This window comes from Nerophis ophidion, linkage group LG08 (genome assembly GCF_033978795.1).
Source record: "Nerophis ophidion isolate RoL-2023_Sa linkage group LG08, RoL_Noph_v1.0, whole genome shotgun sequence".
Taxonomy (NCBI): domain Eukaryota; kingdom Metazoa; phylum Chordata; class Actinopteri; order Syngnathiformes; family Syngnathidae; genus Nerophis; species Nerophis ophidion.
The window spans coordinates 36,425,697-36,447,212 of NC_084618.1; the positions used below are offsets into that span (position 1 = coordinate 36,425,697).

The 21,516-nt window shown below is 42.1% G+C and overlaps 2 protein-coding genes across 2 annotated transcripts; both read left to right on the forward strand.

Annotated features, from left to right (window-relative positions):
* The first annotated feature begins 3,186 nt into the window (after positions 1–3,186).
* On the forward strand, positions 3,187–8,304 carry LOC133557725 (glyceraldehyde-3-phosphate dehydrogenase-like). Its single transcript, XM_061908449.1, has 12 exons — positions 3,187–3,308; positions 3,389–3,424; positions 5,208–5,307; positions 5,390–5,499; positions 5,558–5,648; positions 5,730–5,845; positions 5,907–5,988; positions 6,066–6,217; positions 6,287–6,365; positions 6,422–6,505; positions 6,586–6,683; positions 6,763–8,304. Exons 2-12 carry the CDS (start codon positions 3,402–3,404, stop codon positions 6,830–6,832), a joined length of 1,005 nt encoding a protein of 334 aa, XP_061764433.1. The 5' UTR covers positions 3,187–3,308; positions 3,389–3,401; the 3' UTR covers positions 6,833–8,304.
* A 1,714-nt stretch (positions 8,305–10,018) lies between these two features.
* LOC133557727 (vesicle-associated membrane protein 2-like) lies at positions 10,019–21,482 on the forward strand. The gene is made up of 5 exons (XM_061908455.1): positions 10,019–10,769; positions 11,072–11,192; positions 11,332–11,490; positions 12,907–12,958; positions 21,172–21,482. Coding segments are annotated over exons 1-5 (351 nt in total). The 5' UTR covers positions 10,019–10,767; the 3' UTR covers positions 21,189–21,482.
* The last annotated feature ends 34 nt before the right edge of the window (positions 21,483–21,516 follow it).

Consider the following 21,516-nt stretch of genomic DNA (forward strand, 5'->3'; position numbering starts at 1 on the left):
GGATTTAGTAGAGAACATCCACGATAAAGTTTGCAACTTTTGGTCGCTAATAAAAAAGCCTAGCCTTTACCGGAAGTAGCAGACAATGTGCGCGTGACGTCACTGGTTGTTGGGCTCCTCACATCCTCACATTGTTTATAACGTGAGCCTCCAGCTGCAAAAGCTATTCGGACAGAGAAAGCGACAAATTCCCCATTAATTTGAGCAAGCATGAAAGATTCGTGGATGAGGAAAGTTAGAGTGAAGCACAAAAAAACAAAAAACAAAAAGCGACGGCTTATAGGTGGCGGCATTGGAACCGTTTCAGATGTAATTAGGCACATTTACTAGAATGATTCTGGAAGATCCCTTATCTGCTTATTGTTTTAATAGTGTTTTAGAGAGATTGTAAAGTCATACCTGAAAGTCGAATGGCTGCGGTGAACGCCAGTGTCTCTCATAGAAGCCAATACAAGAGCCAAGATCACAGCTGCCTTTTTGAGCTGCAGGAGGAAGTCGCATAATCCGCTGAAGTCTCCGGTAAGAGCCGACTTAATATCACAATTTTCCCATCCAAAAACTTGCTGGTTGACGTAGAGAAACATGTTCGCTTGACCGCTCTGTGTTAAAGCTTCACAACTGTGTTTCGGTGCTAAAGGCTGCTGAAATCCACCGCTTTCCACCAACAGCATTCTTATTTGACGTCTCCATTATTAATTGAACAAATTGCAAAAGATTCAGCAACACAGATGTCCAAATTACTGTGTAATTATGCAATGAAAAAAGACTACTTTTAGCTGTATGTGGTGCTGGGCTAATATGTTCGCTATAACCCGAGACGTCACAAACACGCGTCATCATACGCGTCATCATTCCACGACGTTTTCAACAAAAAACTCTGCGGGAAATTTAAAATTGCAATTTAGTAAACTAAAAAGGCCGTATTGGCATGTGTTGCAATGTTAATATTTCATCATTGATATATAAACTATCAGACTGCGTGGTTGGTAGTAGTGGGTTTCAGTAGGCCTTTAACTACTAGGACTCTTGCTTGAAGACCTCTATTCAGCTTTATGTTGCTTTTGCAGTTAGAGCTCCAAGTGTCACACCTATGGATCATGTTTTGTTTTGTCATGTTATGTTTTTATTTTGGACATTCAGTCATGTTTTGCACTTCCTGGTTTTGTTTGTTTCCATGCCAACTCATTAGTTTTCACCTGTCACGTCCCATTTCTCAGCCTCACACCTGTTTTCACTAATGATCATTGCTATTTAAGTCACTCTTTTTCTTGTCTTCGTCCTGGGATCTTCACACACGCACACACGCTACCCATGCTGCACCTCCTTCACACCCTCGTTTATCTGCTTCATGCCTTGCTACGCAGTTTATTTTGTCCAAGTAAGTCTGTGTTTATAGTTTATAGCCAATTGTTTTTGTGCAAAGTCCTTTAGTTTATGTCCATCATTTCATGCCATCGAGCAGGTGTTTTTGTTTCACGTTGGTACTGTGTAGCCAAGTTTTGTACCTCCATTGTGAGCGCTTTTTGTTGTTTGTTTGTTTGTTTGTTTGTTTGTTTATTAAATAAATGTCATGTACTCACGTCCACGCCTCGGTCGTGCTGATCCTCATCTGCATCGAAGAAACAATCCATGTCCAAGCAATGTTGTGACACCAAGTTCCTTGAATTTTCCCCCGTTTCCTCAAGTCGTGTTTCGTGAGGTGCTCGTTCATGTACACATTTGTGCCCCTTTAGCTCTTTTCCCTGTGGCAGCAACGCTATATTTCCTGTTTGCGAGTTTAACAATGGTGACTGGTGTGATGTGGTTGCCTCTTCCATTCAATGAAATGCACACATCAATGGTGTTAATAGCCACATCAATTCCCTTTGATTGCAGAAAGTTGACTTGTTGCTCTGAAGAAGCAGTGTCCATGTCATCTGGTCCTCTGATATCAACTGCTCTTGCATAGGATCGAGAGTTGATGCGTAGCCCTGCAATGATGATGTCATTCTGTCCTGTAAACTGATTCATTTCCTCTCTGAAGTTTTCCAAAACCGTGATATTGCCCAGATTGGGGATATCTTGTTGTGTGGCAATGGGCTGTTGTCTCAATGCAGCCATCTCCCTGAAGGTCTTCAAATCAGTTGTATTTTGTTGCATGGCATGCAACTGTTGGCGCACTGCTATCTCCATTTTAATGTTCGTCACAACACTGCTGTTGCCCCAATAGCTGTCGTCTTGATGCTTGGCGCAATGTTGCATTCTCCTCTTTCAGCTTCTCCATCTACTGTTTTAATGCATTGTTTTCTTCATAGAAAACTTTAATTTCTTCTCTGAACTTTCTAAATTCCATCATATCTTTACAATATTCTTTTCTGTCTTTGATAATCTGTTGTTGGATATCTGCAACATATTTTTGTACACAGATTATCATCCACTACTGGAGAGTGTTGACATTGCTATGTGTCTTATTTGTTTAGTTTTGTAGAGTTCCTACTAGGGTTTTACGATATCCCGGTATTAGTATAGTACCGCCATACTAATGAATCATATTCGGTACTATACCGCCTCTAAAATGTCCCGGCTCTTTTAATTTACGTCCTCTCTCGGAAACATGATAGTCCATGACAAAACTGCAAAGCTGATCTGACAACAGCAATCCGAGAAAGTTGATGAAGAGTAACGTTTGTGACTTGTTAATAAGTACATGCCTCAGAGACTGCAAGCTGTTGTAAAAGCCAAAGGTACATGCTTGTTAGTTTTTCATGATTATATAATTGTTTCACCCTGCCTGATCTACAAAGGAAACTGTTACAGACTACCACTATTTATACTATTGATTTATTTTAGTGTTTCTTAAATGCAGAAAGTTGCCATTAAAAATGAATATAGTTTTGTGTCATGTCTGTTTTTGACAAAACCAAACAACAAGCGTGATCTGGTGATTCCAGCACGCAAGTATTCAGTAGGAGACTCAGCAAAAGTCTGACTGGATGATGGCCGCCACAACATTTGATGACTTCTGACCTTGACACAAGGTTGTCATGGCAACCTCACTCCTGATAGAGCACGGCGATACACGCACAACACAACGAAAGAGGTGGGCTTATCTTTTATTTTATTTTTACCTTGGACCTCACTCCAGAACACTTGTGATTCTATGGTCCTTCAGTACATAGATACTATAGCACCCACTTTTTGCATTTCAGAGTCACATCTCACATGACTCCTGTCCAATAGGAGGAGGGGGGCGTTCCCCAAGGGCTACCATTAATAAAGCCCCCCCACACTGGCAGAGAGGACCATCTTGAGGATCATCAGAAGACCAGGTGACTTAAGACTTTGGTCTTTTAGTGGACTAATTAGCCGCTTTGAGAGATGTCTTCATGTACGTGTGTGTGCCTTCTAGATCAAACGTCATCATGGTGAAGATCGGCATCAACGGGTGAGTATGATTACAAAGTCTTCATTTAGCTGCGTCTCAGATAGGTAACCAGCCTTGTAGCCCGTGCAACAGGAGGTGTCTATTTCCTGGAGTCAAAAAGAAAGTTCCGGAATTCATCACTATAGGCCTCAATATCAAGATGCCTACAATGTTCTGTTGCTTCTATGTTGTCTGATAGGCCGCTCAGCTGTCACATTCCTTTTGCTCTATTTTTACACTTCCCCACCGGGTCACCGCTGGGTCCGAACAAGCTCCGCCCTCTTTGACCCCACCTGATCACTAACTGAACACAATGAGCAATGTTCAACCTGGCCTGGCACCGCGGCCATATTTGGTGCAAACAGTAGGAACTATAGGGCGTTATCTGCTGGTGGGAGAAGGAAAGTGCAGATTCAAGAAGCCCACAATGAATAGTCACAGTAATAGTAATGGTAATGGTAACAGTAATAGTAACAGTAATAGTAACAGTAATAGTATTACTATTACTGTTACTGTTACCATTACTATTACTGTTACTGTTATGGTAGCAGTAATAGTAATAGTCACAGTAATAGCCACAGTAACGTAACAGTATTAGTAACAGTAAAGTTAAAGTTAAAGTACCAATGATTGTCACACACACACACTAGGTGTGGCAAAATTATTCTCTGCATTTGACCCATCACCCTTGATCACCCCCGGGGAGGTGAGGGGAGCAGTGCCGCACCGGGGAATCATTTTTGGTGATTTAACTGTAACAGTAATAGCAATGGTACAAGTAATAGTAACAGTAATAATAACATTAACAGTAATAGAAACAGTAATAGTACTAGTACTAGTAACAGCAATAGTAACACTAACAGTAATACTAACAGTAACAGTAAGAGCAACCATAGCGGTAACATTAATAGTAACGGTAACAGTAATAGTAATAGTAACAGTAACAGTAACACTAACAGTAATTCTAACAGTAATAGCAATAGTAACAGTAACAGTAATAGTAGCAGTAACATTAATAGTAACAATATTAGTATTGGTAACAGTAATAGTAATAGTAACAGCAATAGTAACACTAACACTAACAGTTATACTAACAGTAACAGTAATAGCAACCGTAGCGTAACATTAATAGTAACGGTAACAATAATAATAATAGTAACAGCAATAATAATAGTAACAGTAATAGTAACAGTAATATTGGTAACAGTAATAGTAGTAGTAACAGCAATAGTAACACTAACACTAATACTAACAGTAACAGTAATAACAACCGTAGCGGTAACATTAATAGTAACGGTAACAATAAAAGTAATAGTAACAGTAATAACAATAGTAACAGTAATTGCAACAGTAATTGTAACAGTAATAATAATAGTAACAGTAATTGTAACAGTAACAGTAACAGTAATAGTAATAGCAATAGTAACAGTAACAGTAATGGTAGCAGTAACATTAATAGTAACAGTAATAGTATTGGTAGCAGTAATAGTAACGGTAACAGTAATAGTAACAGTAATTGCAATAGTAATAGTAACAGTAATAGTAACAGTAAGAGTATTAGTAATAATAATAGTAACAGTAATTGCAATAGTAATAGTAACAGTAATGATCACAGTAATAGTGATAGTAATAGTAACAGTAATAGTATTAGTGATAGTAATAGTAACAGTAATATTAATAGTGATAATAATAGTACAGTAATAGTAATAGTGATAGTAACAGTAATAGTTATAGTAACAGTAATAGTAATAATAGTGAAGATCAAAACCCTGAAGAAGTGATTAGTCCCCCATCTTGTGGTCAGATTTGGGCGTATAGGGCGTCTGGTGACCCGGGCGGCCGCCACAGGAGGCAGAGTGGAGGTGGCGGCCATCAATGACCCTTTCATCGACCTGGACTACATGGTGAGCGGCGTCAAGTGGGGGCCTGCTAGTGGGTGACGTGACACTGATGGCGTGCGCATCTCCCCCACCCCCACCTCCACAGGTGTACATGTTCAAGTATGACTCCACGCACGGCGTCTGGAAGCACGGCGAGGTGAAGGCGGAGGGCGGCCAGCTGGTGATCGGCAGCATGCACATCACGGTCTTCCACGAGTACCTCCTCCTTCCTTTGTTGCCATGGCGCCTTGTGACCCCACTCACCTCTGTGCAGGAGGGACCCCGCCAACATCAAGTGGAGCGGCGCCGGTGTGGACTATGTGGTAGAGTCCACCGGCGTCTTCACCACCATCGAGAAGGCCTCGGTCAGTGTTCCTCTGCCCCCCCCCTTACCACCTCCACACATTTACTCTTTCACCTTTGACCTCTGACCTGCTCCCCCACAGGCTCACTTGAAGGGCGGGGCCAAAAGGGTGGTGATCTCCGCCCCCAGCGCCGACGCTCCTATGTTCGTCATGGGCGTCAATCACGAGAAGTACGACAACTCCATGCAGGTGGTCAGGTGAGTCATGTGACCTCCAGGACGGCGCTGGCTCGAGGATGCTCATTAAGTGTTTCCATAGCAACGCTTCATGTACCACCAACTGCCTGGCACCACTCGCCAAGGTCATCAACGACAACTTTGGGATCGTTGAGGGTCTCATGGTAACGATGCTTCCGTCTTTGCACGTGTGCCGTCGGCGGCTGACACCAACGCGCGTGGCTCCTCCCCCTCCCCGCAGAGCACCGTGCACGCCATCACCGCCACACAGAAGACAGTGGACGGTCCCTCCGGAAAGCTGTGGCGAGACGGACGCGGCGCCTCCCAGAACATCATCCCCGCTTCCACCGGCGCCGCCAAAGCCGTGGGGAAGGTGGTCCCCGAGCTGAATGGGTAAACCTCCTACTTCCTGTCCACGATGAGGGGCATGGCCAAACGAGCTCCTCACTTCCTCCCTCACAGGAAATTGACTGGCATGGCTTTCCGTGTCCCCACCCCCAACGTGTCCGTCATCGACCTAACCGTGCGCCTGGAGAAGCCGGTAAGTATGGCCGACGGCGAGGGAGTGGCGTGACACTGAGTCTTGGTGTCTGCCAGGCCAAGTATGAAGACATCAAGAAGGTGGTCAAGGCCGCCGCAGACGGTCCCATGAAGGGAATTCTGGGATACACCGAGGACCAGGTGAAGCATGCAATGTCACACGAGATCCAGTAGGGGGCAGAGGAGCAAAAGAGGTCAAAGTTCATGTTGCGTGTTTCTAGGTGGTGTCCACAGACTTCAACAGCGACCCACACTCCTCCATCTTTGACGCCGGCGCCGGCATCGCCCTCAACGACAACTTTGTCAAGCTGGTGTCCTGGTGAGCCCTCACACCTGCTACCTGCCTTTATTTCATTTCTGCTGTGGCCTAGCTCCTAACCGCCACTTCCTGCGGGCAGGTACGACAACGAGTTTGGCTACAGCAACCGCGTGTGCGACCTGGTTCTACACATGTTCACCAAGGAGTGACGACGTGATTCCACCACCGGTCACGTGACGGCGATAGCTGTATCCTAGCAACCGCTTGCTTTCAAACTATTGCCACTTTATTAAGTACACAATATTAGTATGCTGACTATTGTCTTATTCAAAGCAGCAGTTATTGATTAATTTATTGATTCATGTCTACTTTTATTTATAGAGTTTGGGTTTATTTCTAACATGCATGCATTTTTATTTTTATCTTATCTTAAGTAGCATTTATTAATGAATACATTGACAAATGTCTGTTTACTTTTGTTTTATTTAAAGGACTAGATCAGGGGTAGGGAACCTATGGCTCTAGAGCCAGATGTGGCTCTTTTGATGACTGCATCTGGCTCTCAGATAAATCTTAGCTGACATTGCTTAACACGATAAGTAATGAATAATTCAGCTGGTAATCACAGTGTCAAAAATAACGTTAAAAATACAAACCATTCTCATGCATTTTAATCCATCTATCCGGTTTCTACCGCACCTGTTCAAGAAGTTGGATTAATGGTAAGAAGTATTTTATTTATTTTTGGTTAGCCTCAGAATAACAATGTTATTAAAAAGAATAAGAGACGTATTATACTCTAAAAATGTTGATCTTTCTTAAAATGCACGCATGTAGTTGTACTCAGTGTTAAAAAAAATATTTGGCTCTCACGGAAATACTTTTATAAATATTTGGCTTGTATGGCTCTCTCAGCCAAAAAGGTTCCCGACCCCTGGACTAGATATTAATGAGTACATTGATAACTTTTTACATTTCTGACAAAAATCTAATTCAAAAGATATAAGATTATATATACAGCACAGGCCAAAAGTTTGGACACACATCCTCATTTAATGCATTTTCTTTATGTTCATGACTATTTACATTGTAGATTGTCACTGAAGGCATCAAAACTATGAATGTGGAGTTATGTACTTAATAAAAAAAAGGTGAAATAATTAAAAACATGTTTTATATTCTAGTTTCAGGTCACTATCTCTTGAAGCTCATCGAGAGAATGCCAAGAGCGTGGAAAGCAGTAATCAGAGCAGAGGGTGGCTATTTTGAAGAACCTGGAATAAAAAACATGTTTTCAGTTATTTCACCTTTTTTTTTTGTTATGTACACAACTCCACATGTGTTCATTCATAAATAAATAAATGATAAATGGGTTGTACTTCTATAGCGCTTTTCTACCTTTAAGGTACTCAAAGCGCTTTGACACTACTTCCACATTCACACACTGATGGAGGGAGCTGCCATGCAAGGTGCTAACCAGCACCCATCAGGAACAAGGGTGAAGTGTCTTGCTCAGGACACAACGGACGTGACCAGGTTGGTACTAGGTAGGGATTGAACCAGGGACCCTCGGGTTGCGCACGGCCACTCTCCCACTGTGCCACGCCATATTTGTGATGCCCTTACTGACAATCTACAATGTAACTAGTCATAAAAATAAAGAAACCCCATTGAATGAGAAGGTGGTCTGTACTATATATACAAACCCCGTTTCCATATGAGTTCGGAAATTGTGTTGGATGTAAATATAAACGGAATACAATGATATGCAAATCATTTTCAACCCATATTCAGTTGAATATGCTACAAAGACAACATATTTGATGTTCAAACTGATAAACATTTTTTTTTGGCAAATAACCATTAACTTTAGAATTTGATGCCAGCAACATGTGACAAAGAAGTTGGGAAAAATGGCAAAAAATACTGATAAAATTAAGGAATGCTCATCAGACACTTATATGGAACATCCCACAGGTGTGCATGCTAATTGGGAACAGGTGGGTGCCATGATTGGGTATAAAAGCAGCTTCCATGAAATGCTAAGTAATTCACAAGGAAGGATGGGGCGAGGGTCACCACTTTGTAAGCAAATTGTCGAACAGTTTTAGAACATCATTTCTCAACGAGCTATTGCAAGGAATTTAGGGATTTTACCATCTACAGTCCGTAAAATCCTCAAAAAGTTCAGAGAATCTGGAGAAATCACTGCACATAAGTGATGATATTACAGACTTTTGATCTCTCAGGCGGTACTGCATCAAAAACCGACATCAGTGTGATAAGGATATCACCACATGGGCTCAGGAACACTTCATAAAACCACTGTCAGTAACCACAGTTGGTTGCTACATCAGTAAGTGCAAGTTAAAACTCTACTATGCAAAGCCAAAGACCATTTATCAAAAATATCCTGAAACGCCGCCGGCTTGGTTGGGCCCGAGCTCACCTAAGATAGATAGTAGATAGTACTTTATTGATAGAGTGGTGCAAAGTGGAAAGGTGTTCTGTGGTCTGCTGAGTCCACATTTCAAATTATATTTGGAAACAGAGGACGTGGTGTCCTCCAGAACAAAGAGGAAAATAACCATCCGGATTGTTTTGGGGCAAAGTTCAAAAGCCAGCATCTGTGATGGTATGGGGGTGTATTAGTGCCCAAGGCATGGGTAACTTACACATCTGTGAAGGCACCATTAATGCTGAAAGGTCCATACAGGTTTTGGAGCAACATATGTTGTCATCCAAGCAACGTTATCATGAACGCCTCTGCTTATTTCAGCAAGACAAGTGTTACAACAGCGTGGCTTTGTAAAAAAAAAGAGTGCGGGTACTTTCCTGGCCCGCCTGCAGTCCAGTCCTGTCTCCCATCAAAAATGTGTGGCGCATTATGAAGCGTAAAATACGACAGCAGATACCCCGGACTGTTGAACGACTGAAGCTTTACATAAAACAAGAATGGGAAAGAATTCCACTTTCAAAGCTTCAACAATTAGTTTCCTCAGGTCCCAAACGTTTATTGAGTGTTGTTAAAAGAAAAGGTGATGTAACACAGTGGTGAACATGCCCTTTCCCAATTACTTTGGCGAGTGTTGCAGACATGAAATTCTAAGTTAATTATTATTTGCAAAAAAAATAAAGTTTATGAGTTTGAACATCAAATATCTTGTCTTTGTAGTGCATTTAATTGAATATGGGTTGAAAAGGATTTGCAAATCATTGCATTCCGTTTATATTTATATCTAACACAATTCCCCAACTCATATGGAAACGGGGTTTGTATATATATATATATATATATATATATATATATATATATATATATATATATATATATATATATTTAATGTCTACCTGTTTGTTTACTTTAACTATTTGAAGGAGCAATCATTGGTAAATATTTTGGAGAGGAAAAAAAAAGCTATTTTTCAGATTTTTACCTTATCTAAAGGAGCCCTTAGTAAGAAACATACTGAAAAATGAGCTCATATTCTGACCTATTCATTGATGTATTTCTACTAATTCTCTGAATTGAATCTTATTTAAAGGACCATTAGTCAATTTGATTGATCGATTAAGACTTGTATTAGTAGATTGCACAGTACAGTACATATTCCGTACAATCGACCACTAAATGGTAACACCCGAATACATTTTTCAACTTGTTCAAGTAGGGGTCCACGTTAATCAATTCATAGTAGATAATAATAAATAAATAAATAATAATAATAATAAATATATTGATATATTTGTTTGCAACAAGTGATACATATAATGCTAAATGGCTGTTTGTTGACTTGCATCTTATTTAAAGGAGCACCTAATACAGCTATTGATGAATGTGTGTTTTCTTTTAGCTTATCAAAAAACAAGTGGGATAAAACTGATCATTTTCTACCGGTTTGTTTACCTTTATGTTATTTACAGGAGCAGTGATTAATAACAATAGTAAAACATTCAAAGGGGCATTTAAAAACAAACATGTTGTTTTTATTATCTTACGTTTCTCTTACATAAAGAAGCAGTTAACAGAAATATGACCGATTCACGGGACAGGGCAATGCGCGTGTCTGCGCATGTGCAGAAGGCTCTTTAAATCCCTCCCTGCCTGTCCCCGCTGGATTATATCCATCGTCCTGCCGCTGAGATGTGAGTATATCATCCCTGAAATCTTCCACGCTTTGTTTTTAACGCATTAAATATTGCATTTCAAAGCAAAAAAAAAAACAAAAAAAAAACTAATTTACGTTTTTGGGATACTTAACTCGCACTCGCAGCTGAATCGCGTGTAAAAAGTTGTTCGACACGCACTTCGTGTTGTTGCGTGTTAGTGCGTCTGCGTGTACTGTCTTTCAGTATGACGTCATACGCGGTCAGGTAACTTTCGAAGCTTCTTTTGACGGACCTGCGTGACGAGACATACACCCCCCCCCCCCTCCCCCCATCTGCAGGTCTACCCCGGACGCAGCAGGCACCCCAGGAGCCCCGGACTCCGAGGGGGGCCCCCCGGCTGCGGTCCCCAACCTGACCAGCAACAGGCGACTGCAGCAGACGCAGGCGCAGGTGGACGAGGTGAGACACTTTCCCGCGAAACTCAACTACCTTGGCTTGCAATGCCGCGTTGTGCCGGGAGAGGGCGGTAACGAGCAACTACGGCCTAACCTTCAAACAAAACAAAAAAAAGTGGGGGGGTCTTTGTGGTGGACTATAGGTGGTGGACATCATGCGGGTGAACGTGGACAAGGTCCTGGAGAGGGACCAGAAGCTGTCGGAGTTGGACGACCGCGCCGACGCCCTGCAGGCCGGCGCCTCGCAGTTTGAGAGCAGCGCCGCCAAACTCAAGAACAAATACTGGTGGAAAAACTGCAAGGTACGTGTGTGGAGGAAGGGGAGGAAGGGTCTCTTTATGACCCGTCCACCATGTCCGAGAGCTCCGCCCACATAGGCCGGCCTCTGGTTGTCCAATCAGGACAGGGGATTGGGGAGTTGACGACTACCAGGAAGTCAGAAATGCCAATCTGGGTTATTGTGAGGATTAAGCCGCCAGCTGTGATGTGATGTCACTCAACATCAACGCCAACGCTCTCCTGCGGCCGCAATGTCCACCTTTAAAGGCCTACTGAAACCCACTACTACCCACCACGCAGTCTGATAGTTTATATATCAATGATGAAATATTAATATTGCAACACATGCCAATACGGCCTTTTTAGTTTACTAAATTGCAATTTTAAATTTCCCGGGAGTTTCGTCTTCGAAACGTCGTGTAATGATGACGTGTACGCAAGATGTCACAGGTTTTTAGGAAATATGAGCGCTGCACACACACACAGCTAAAAGTTGTCTGCTTTGACCGCATAATTACACAGTATTTTGGAGATCTGTGTTGCTGAATCTTTTGCAATTTGTTCAATTAATATTGGAGAAGTCAAAGTAGAAAGATGTAGGTGGGAAGCTTTAGCCTTTAGCCACACAAACACACGGTGATTTCTTGTTGAAAATTCCTGGAGGTGAAGCTTTACTATGGATCAGAGTGGTCAAGCGAACATGGATCCCGACTACATGTCAACCAGCAGGTTTCGGTGAGAAAATTGTGGTAAAACGTTGTGTCTTACCGGAGATCAGCTGAGCTTGTGCCGCCCATAAAGCTGCCGTCGACTTCCCTGAGACACTGCGCGTCAAGACACCCGTGGACACACACCTCCGACTATCAGGTACTATTAAACTCACTAAAACACTAGCAACACAATAGAAAGATAAGGGATTTCCCAGAAGTATCCTCGTAAATGTGTTTAAAAACATCTGAATCCATCCCAATGCAATCGCGTGTTTTTTTGTTTTGTTTTTCTAGTCCGTCGCTATCAATATCCTCAAACACAAATCTTTCATCCTCGCTCAAATTAATGGGGAAATTGTCATTTTCTCGGTCCGAATAGCACTTTTTGTTGGAGACTCCCATTAAAATCAATGTGAATATGTGAGGAGCCATCAAACATGTGACGTCATCGTCTGCGACTTCCATTAGAGGCAGGGCTTTTCTATTAACACCGAAAGTTGCAAACTTTATCGTGGATGTTCTCTACTAAATCTTTTCAGCAAAAATATGGCAATATCGCGAAATGATCAAGTATGACACATAGAATGGCCCTTCTATCCCCGTTTGAATAAGAAAATCTCATTTCAGTAGGCCTTTAAAGAGACAGGACATGAAACACACTTCCATACACTCAGTGTTATGTGAGCCACTGTCATATCAGCAATGCACTGATGTTTTCTCCTCTTCCAGATGATGATCATCATGGCCATTGTCGGCGTCATATTCTTTGGTGTCATCTTCTGTGAGTGCCTCTTTGGTCATTTTTTCGTCAAATATTTACTTTCTGCTGTGGTTGCTTCTTATGTCAGGCCATCTCTTTAGCAGTGGTTCTCAAAGTGCGGTACGTGTACCACTAGTCGGAGTGGTGTAGAAAGAGAGTAAGGCCAACTCGGTTTCGGGCGATCTGTTCAATGCAGTGGTTCTTAACCTGGGTTCGATCGAACCCTAGGGGTTCGGTGAGTCGGTCTCAGGGGTTCCGTGGAGGTCAAGTCACACCCGACTCATCGTGTACATCAGCTCTGGGGAAATTAAGGCCTGGAGGCCACATGCGGCCTGTTAAGCTTTTCAATCTGGCCCGCCGGACATTCCCAAATATTTTTTGGGGATCTTTAAGATGGAAAGTGTAAGATGGAAAGTGTAGCTGCCATTATTACGTGCACTCATGTTTTATAATGGATGTAAGTCTTGAACTATTCTAAGTATTTCAATGGTTGAAATCTGCGCTTTTGCATGATATACTAGATACTATGGTCATCTAATTAGTTACTATGGTCATCTAATTAGTTACTATGGTCATCTAATTAATTACTTTGGTCATCTAACTAACAGCAGTTCAGACAAGGCACCAAGCAGTGTGGGTGGGGAGCATTTCCAGAGCCTAAAATATGGGTGTCAGGGAGCGACGCGGAAGGAGATTTTTACAATATATTCATCTATATCAGAATTTAGGTGTGTGTGTTTTTTTTTGTTTTTTTTACCATTTGCATTCATATTTCGCTGTTTGTTGCATTTTTGTTGTGTTTCGCTTGATTGTAAAATATGTGGATGGAGAGGGGGGTGACGTTCATATGTTGTCAATATTCACTGTTTTATCCTTCATAGTTTAATATTGTACATCCCACATTCTTTATTTTCATGTATATTCCGGGTGTCTCATTCAGTAAAAAAAAAATAAAATTGCATTCCGTTTTTTAAGGCGGTCTGTCATGACGTTTTTAGTATTCGATCTGTCATTATTGCAAGGTTTTGTATTAGTGTTCCTAAAAATAGATATACCGGCCCCCGGAGACATTTTTTTCTCTAAATTTGGCCCCCGAGTCAAAATAAATGCCTAATGAACATAAAAACTTCTCCCTATCGGCGTATTATGGATGCGGCAACAGCAGAAGTCAAACTGATTTGCGGGTGTGTCATTTGTTGTGAGTTTATGCACTGTGTTGGTTTTGTTCTTTGAACACGGTGATGTTCATGCATGGTTCATTTTGTGCACCAGTAAAGAAAAATCATATGACTTTGTCTTGAATCTGAGAAAAAAAAACATTTTATTTTTCACTAAAGAAGGGTTCGGTGAATGCACATATGAAACTGTTGGGGTTCGGTACCTCCAACAAGGTTAAGAACCACTGATTCAATGGTTGGTTAAAAGGCACACATGTGACCACAGGGCACCATGAATGCTACCTTGGAGCTAATGCTGTGTGTTTGCAGCACTTTGTGAGCAAGGCCTTCTCTGCTGGCCTAACATAGCCAGAAATCATGATCATAATTAAAGATGAAATATTTTTTTTATTTACTTTCCCTAAATATCTAAAAGTATTCATATTCTCTTCATGTAATAATGATAATAATAATAATAATAATAGATTTTATTTGTAAAAAAGTACTTTACATTGAGAAAACACCCTCAAAGTGCTACAGTGTATTAAAAAAATAAAAACGAAAAATAATAACGAAAAATAATAATAATAAAAAGATAATAAAAATAAATACAATATCAAAAGTAGAACAGACTAATAGCTAGAACTAGTATGCATATATCTATAAAAAGGCTTTTTTAAAAAGAAGGATTTTTAAGCCTTTTTTAAAAGCATCCACAGTCTGAGGTGCCCTCAGGTGGTCAGGGAGAGCGGTGGTCGATACAGCAACCGCATTACTGAAGACGCAGCACCGATCCGCCTGTCCATCTCACGATCCACTCTTCCCTCACTCGTGAACAAGACTCTGAGGTACTTGAACTCCTCAACTTGGGGCAAGATCTCCTCCCCAACCCGGAGATGGCACTCCACCCTTTTCCGGGCGAGAACCATGGACTCGGACTTAGAGGTGCTGATTCTCATCCCAGTAGCTTCACACTCGGCTGCGAACCGATCCAATGAGAGCTGAAGAGCCTGGCCATATGAAGCCATCAGGACCATATCATCTGAAAATAGCAGAGATCTAATCCTGCAGCCACCAAACCAGATACCTTCAAAGCCCTGACTGCGCCTAGAAATTCTGTCCATAAAAGTTATGAACAGAATCTGTGACAAAGGGCAACCTTGGCAGAGTCCAATCCTTGCTGGAAACGGGTCCGACTTTCTGCCGGCAGTGCGGACCAAGCTCTGGCACTGATCATACAGGGAGCGGACCGCCACAACAAGACAGTCCGTTACCCCATACTCTCTGAGCACTCCCCACAGGACTTCCCGGGGTACACGGTCGAATGCCTTCTCCAAGTCCACAAAGCACATGTAGACTGGTTGGGCAAACTCCCATGCACCCTCAAGGACCCTGCCGAGAGTATAGAGCTGGTCCACAGGTCCACGACCAGGACGAAAACCACACTGTTCCTCCTGAACCCGAGGTTCGACTATCCGGCGTAGCCTCCTCTCCAGTACACCTGAATAGACCTTACCGGGAAGGCTGAGGAGTGTGATCCCACGATAGTTGGAACACACCCTCCGGTTCCCCTTCTTAAAGAGAGGAACCACCACCCCGGTCTGCTAATCCAGAGGTACCGATGTCCACGCGATGCTGCAGAGTCTTGTCAACCAAGAAAGCCCCACAGCATCCAGAGCCTTAAGGAACTCCGGGCGGATCTCATCCACCCCCGAGGAGCTTTTTAACTACCTTGGCAACCTCAGCCCCAGAAATAGGAGAGCCCACCGCAGATTCCCCAGGCACTGCTTCCTCATAGGAAGACGTGCTGGTAGGATTGAGAAGGTCTTTGAAGTATTCCCTCCGCCGATCCACAACATCCGCAGTCGAGGTCAGCAGAACACCATCCCCACCATACACGGTGTTGACACTGCACTGCTTCCCTTTCCTGAGGCGGCGGATGGTGGTCCAGAATCGCTTCGAAGCTTTCCGGAAGTCCTTTTCCATGGCTTGCCCGAACGCCTCCCGTGTCTGAGTTTTTGCCTCTGCGACCTCTGAAGCCGCACACCGCTTGGCCTGTCGGTATCTGTCCGCTGCCTTGGGAGTCCTATGAGCCAAAAGAGCCCAATAGGACTCTTTCTTCAGCTTGACGGCATCCCTCACCGCTGTTATCCATGAAATGCTAAGTCATTCACAAACAAGGATGGGGCGAGCGTCACCAATTTGTAAGCAAATTGTCCAACAGTTTCAGAACAACATTTCTCAACAAGCTATTGCAAGGAATTCAGGGATTTTACCATCTACGGTGCGTAAAATCATTAAAAGGTTCAGAGAATCTGAAGAAATCACTGCACGTAAATGATATTACGGACCTTTGATCCCTCAGGCAGTACTGCATCAAAAACCGACATCAGTGTGTAAAAGATATCACCACATGGGCTCAGGAACACTTCATAAAACCACTGTCAGTAACTACATTTGGTTGCTACATCTAAAAGTGTATTATAAGTTGAAACTCTACTATGCAAAGCCAAACCCATTTATCAACAACACCCTGAAACGCCGCCGGCTTGGCTGGGCCTGAGCTCACCTAAGATGGACTGATGCAAAGTGGAAAGGTGTTCTGTGGTCTGACGAGTCCACATTTCAAACTATATTTGGAAACAGAGGACGTGGTGTCCTCCAGAACAAAGATGAAAATAACCATCCGGATTGTTATAGGCGCAAAGTTCAAAAGCCAGCTTCTGTGATGGTATGGGGGTGTATTAGTGCCCAAGGCATGGGTAACTTACACATCTGTGAAGGCACCATTAATGCTGAATGGTCCATACAGGTTTCGGAGCAACATATGTTGTCATCCAAGCAACGTTATCAAGGACACCCCTGCTTATTTCAGCAAGACAATGCCAAGCCATATGTTAGAACAGCGTGGTTTCGTAGTAAAAGAGTGCGGGCACCTTCCTGGCCCGCCTGCAGTCCATACATGCCTCCCATCGAAAATGTGTGCCGCATTATGAAACGTAAAATACGACAACAAGACCCTGGACTGTTGAGCAACTTAAGTTGTACATCAAGCAAAAATGGTAAATAATTCCACTTTCAAAGCTTCAACAAATAGTTTCCTCAGTTCCCAAATGTTTATGGAGTGTTGTTAAAAGAAAATGTGATGTAACACAGTGGTGAACATGCCCTTTCCCAACTACTTTGGCACGTGTTGCAGCCATGAAATTCTAAATTAATTATTTGCAAAAAAAAAATAAAGTTTATGAGTTTGAACATCAAATATCATGTCTTTGTAGTGCATTCAATTGAATATGGGTTGAAAAAGATTTGCAAAACATTGTATTCCGTTTATATTTATATCTAACACAATTCCCCAACTCATATGGAAACGGGGTTTGTGTGTGTATATATATATATATATATATATATATAAATAAATAAATGGGTTGTACTTGTATAGCGCTTTTCTACCTTCAAGGTACTCAAAGCTTCCACATTTACCCATTCACACACACATTCACACTGTTGGAGGGAGCTGCCATGCAAGGCACCAACCAGCACCCATCAGGAGCAAGGGTGAAGTGTCTTGCTCAGGACACAACGGACGTGACGAGGTTGGTACTAGGTGGGAATTGAACCAGGGACCCTCGGGTTGCGCACGGCCACTCTCCCACTGCGCAACGCCGTCCCTAATATACACACACATATATTATATATATATATATATTTTCACACTCTACATGCTCCCTCTTGGCCGTGTCATCAGCCAGCACGGAATATCATTCCACTGCTATGCCGATGACACTCAACTCTACCTGAAAAGAAACCCAAACCCCTCTGCAGCCTTGCCATCATCCACACTCACCAACTGCCTGGAGAAGATAAAGGCGTGGATGAAACACAATTTTCTTCAACTAAACAGCTCCAAAACTAAAGCCATTCTAGTCGGCACCCCACATCAGACTCAGTCGTACTCCATCACCAGCGTCACCTTCTCCGGCCACGACATTCACCTCTCATCCTCAGTCACTAATCTGGGTGTTAAAATGGACCCTCACCTGACCTTTGAGGCTCAAATCAAACAACTGTGCAAGACCTCCCTCTACCACCTCAGGAACATTGCGAAACTCCGCCCCTCACTCACTCTCTCTGATGCCGAGAGGCTCGTCCACGCCTTTGTCTCCTCCAGGCTCGACTACTGCAACGCATTTCCTGTCGGGATCCCCAGCAAGAACATTCAGAAGCTGCAGTACATACATAATAGTGCTGCTAGGATCCTGATGAGAGTGCGGAAATACGACCATATCACACCAACTCTCAAATCCCCTTCACTGGCTTCCTTTTCCATTCAGGATTGAATTCAAAATCTCTCTACTAACTCACCGGTGCCTCCATGGAAATGCCCCCCTCTACCTCAAAGAATTACTCACCCCCAAATCCTCCACACGACACCTCCATGCCATACAGGCTAACCTCCTCCAACCTCCACGGACAAAGCTTCGAACAATGGGAGACCGGACTTTTTGCTCCGCTGCTCCCAGTCTGTGGAACACTCTCCCTGACCACCTGAGGGCACCTCAGACTGTGGATGCTTTTAAAAAGGGCTTAAAAGCCCATCTTTTAAAAAAAAAAGCCTTTTTCTAGACATGCATGCTGGTTCTAGCTATTGGGCTGTTTCTAGTTTTTATTTTTCCATTATCTATTAGTATAATTACTATTTTTTACACTGTGGCACTTTGAGGTTGTTTGCTCAACGTAAAGTGCTTTTTACAAATAAAATCTATTATTATATATATATATATATATATATATATATATATATATATATATATATATACACACATGCATGTATATACACAGTCCGGGCCTCGGCCAAATTTTTTTAACCCAATATGGCCCCCAAGTCAAAAACTTTGGGGACCCCTGCGTTAGCCAATCAGATCACAAGTTGTTGTCAGTAGCCTAAGTAGCCTGATGTTAACAGGACTGTGATTGGATACTCACTAGTCATTCTAAAGTGAGTATCCATTCACAAGTTTCAATTCAGCAGCAAGCAGGAACTGTTGCGCCGTAGCCAGACCTGGATAGCAGAGGAGGAGAACAAATCGTTGATCAGGTGGCAGACATATATTTGCAAGGCCATTTTCAAGAAGGATTTTTAAAGAGAAACTACATCTTGTGAGATCATGTCGACCAACCCCGGAAGCTAGCTCAGATGTTCTAACGATGAAATGGGGAAATGTTCGCCTCTTCCACTCGAATAAGCCGACGACGAGGTGTACCCCTGGCTTATACGGCGTCGAATAAGTCGTACTAATTGTGAGTTTAAATATTTTATTTTTTCACTTTTAATGCTTTTTGCAAGTTTAATTTTGACAGTACCACATAAGATATGTTTTAACTGCTGATGTGTTTTAATTGATTTTCAAATGCGCCAGTAAATAACCCATTTTGATTCAGTGCCCAGTAGGGCGTAAATGTGTTCTTGTATAGTATTTCTCCAGCAATGCGTAGACATAAATGATGGTATTTTGAGAGGTAATCATTGAAGTCGGACATCACTGAAGGCCTAGGTGGGAAACGCACGGCCCACTACTGACAGAAGGTGATACAAATAGTAACAGAAGAAATTAACAAATTAAAAGAGATGGTTTCACAAAAACAGACTTTGAATCTTAGTAAAACTAAAATAATGCTATTCAGCAACACTAAGAGGTAAAGTAAAAAAAAAAAAAAAAATAGACGGATATTGCAAGAGTAAAAGGTGGGAGTAATATGATAAAATTAACTAAAAATCTAAAAAATTATATGACAAAATGGCAAGGAATGTCAATAATTAAAACAAAATATGCTTTGGATCAAAAATCACTAGGAAATAAGTACAAAACTCCACGTATTCACTTAGCATGTTACAAAAAGAAAGATCAGTTAGAATAACACATAATGAGTGACACATACAGTGATTACAAACATCACACAAGAGTCACAATTTCTTCACGATTGTGGGTCCAAAGCTAATGAATATTTTGGCAATATGAGAATAAGTTATTTTTTGGTCGTTCTGTGTATTTTTTTTTAAGTTTATTGCACCGTCAGGTGCGTGATAGAGTGATAAATAATAAATGGGTTGTACTTTTATAGCACTTTTCTACCTTCAAGGTACTCAAAGCGCTTTGACACTACTTCCGCATTTACCCATTCACACACACATTCACAAACTGATGGAAGGAGCTGCCATGAAAGGCGCTAACCAGCACCCATCAGGAGCAAGGGTGAAGTGTCTTGCTCAGGACACAACGGACGTGACGAGGTTGGTACTAAGTGGGGATTAAACCAGGGACCATCGGGTTGCGCACGGCCACTCTTCCACTGCGCCACGCCGTCCATGCAGGGTTTCGTGACCAGCAGGCAGAGTGCGTCAAATATGTCCGCAAAATTATACTTCGATGAAATTAAAGCATGTTTTATTGTGAGTTTGAGCTGGATTATATTTAAAATGGTGTTTGGATGTATTTAGTCAGGAAAACTAACAAAACAGCAATTGCAAGCACACATCCTTGGTAGCAGTCACGGCGCCGGTTGTTAGTTTAGTTGGCCATACTCTTTATATACACGACGCTGCCACTCTGCCATTGAGTGGTACACCAAATAATCACTTGATTAAAGTACAGTAGTGTTTTAGTTCCCTATATTCAAACAGTGTTACTGTTCAAACTGTGTGTATTGTTACAGTGGCCAAATATATTCAATATACTTCTGCCTTGTTTTGAATGAAAACTTGGGCATCTTACGCTACTTTATTATAACCTTGGCCATTATGCTGGTTTCTTAAGTGTTACTTGGTGAAAAAGTAACGCTCTATGTTAAACAAATTTGCACTCTTTCACACTTTTAATTGGCATTCTCCAGTGTGTAATTTAAGCAGTAAAACCTGCCAATTAAGACGCAAACCATGTGTCAAACCTCCAAAACGCGTCAAGTTCCTCACATGCTGTGATTGGCCATCCCGGGTTTCCTGACTTCCAAACATTTAATTAACATTTTAGGTCACATGTCGATCAAAATAAAATGTTGATCTCTGCTCTGCATCCTCAGTGTACTTCTTCTACTGAGTCCCACTCAGCATCTTCCTGCTCTTCCTCACACGCCCTGCAATGGCTGATGGGTAACATTTGGCTCTGCCTGCCAACATCATACATGTCCAACTGTGACCTCCGTGTTTAAGTATTACATCGCAACTCTTTAAACCACCAGCATATTTGCACTGAAAGTATTTCCTTGTCCAATGAAATGATTGTCTTCTGTGAGAACGCTGCCCCCTTGTGGATCATTAGGTTACTGCTTGTTAATTCACTTTGACCAAGGTGAATATTGTGATTGCATTGAACAATAAATTGTATTGAAAAGCCATCAAAGAGCCTCTATTGTTCTTGTTTGAAT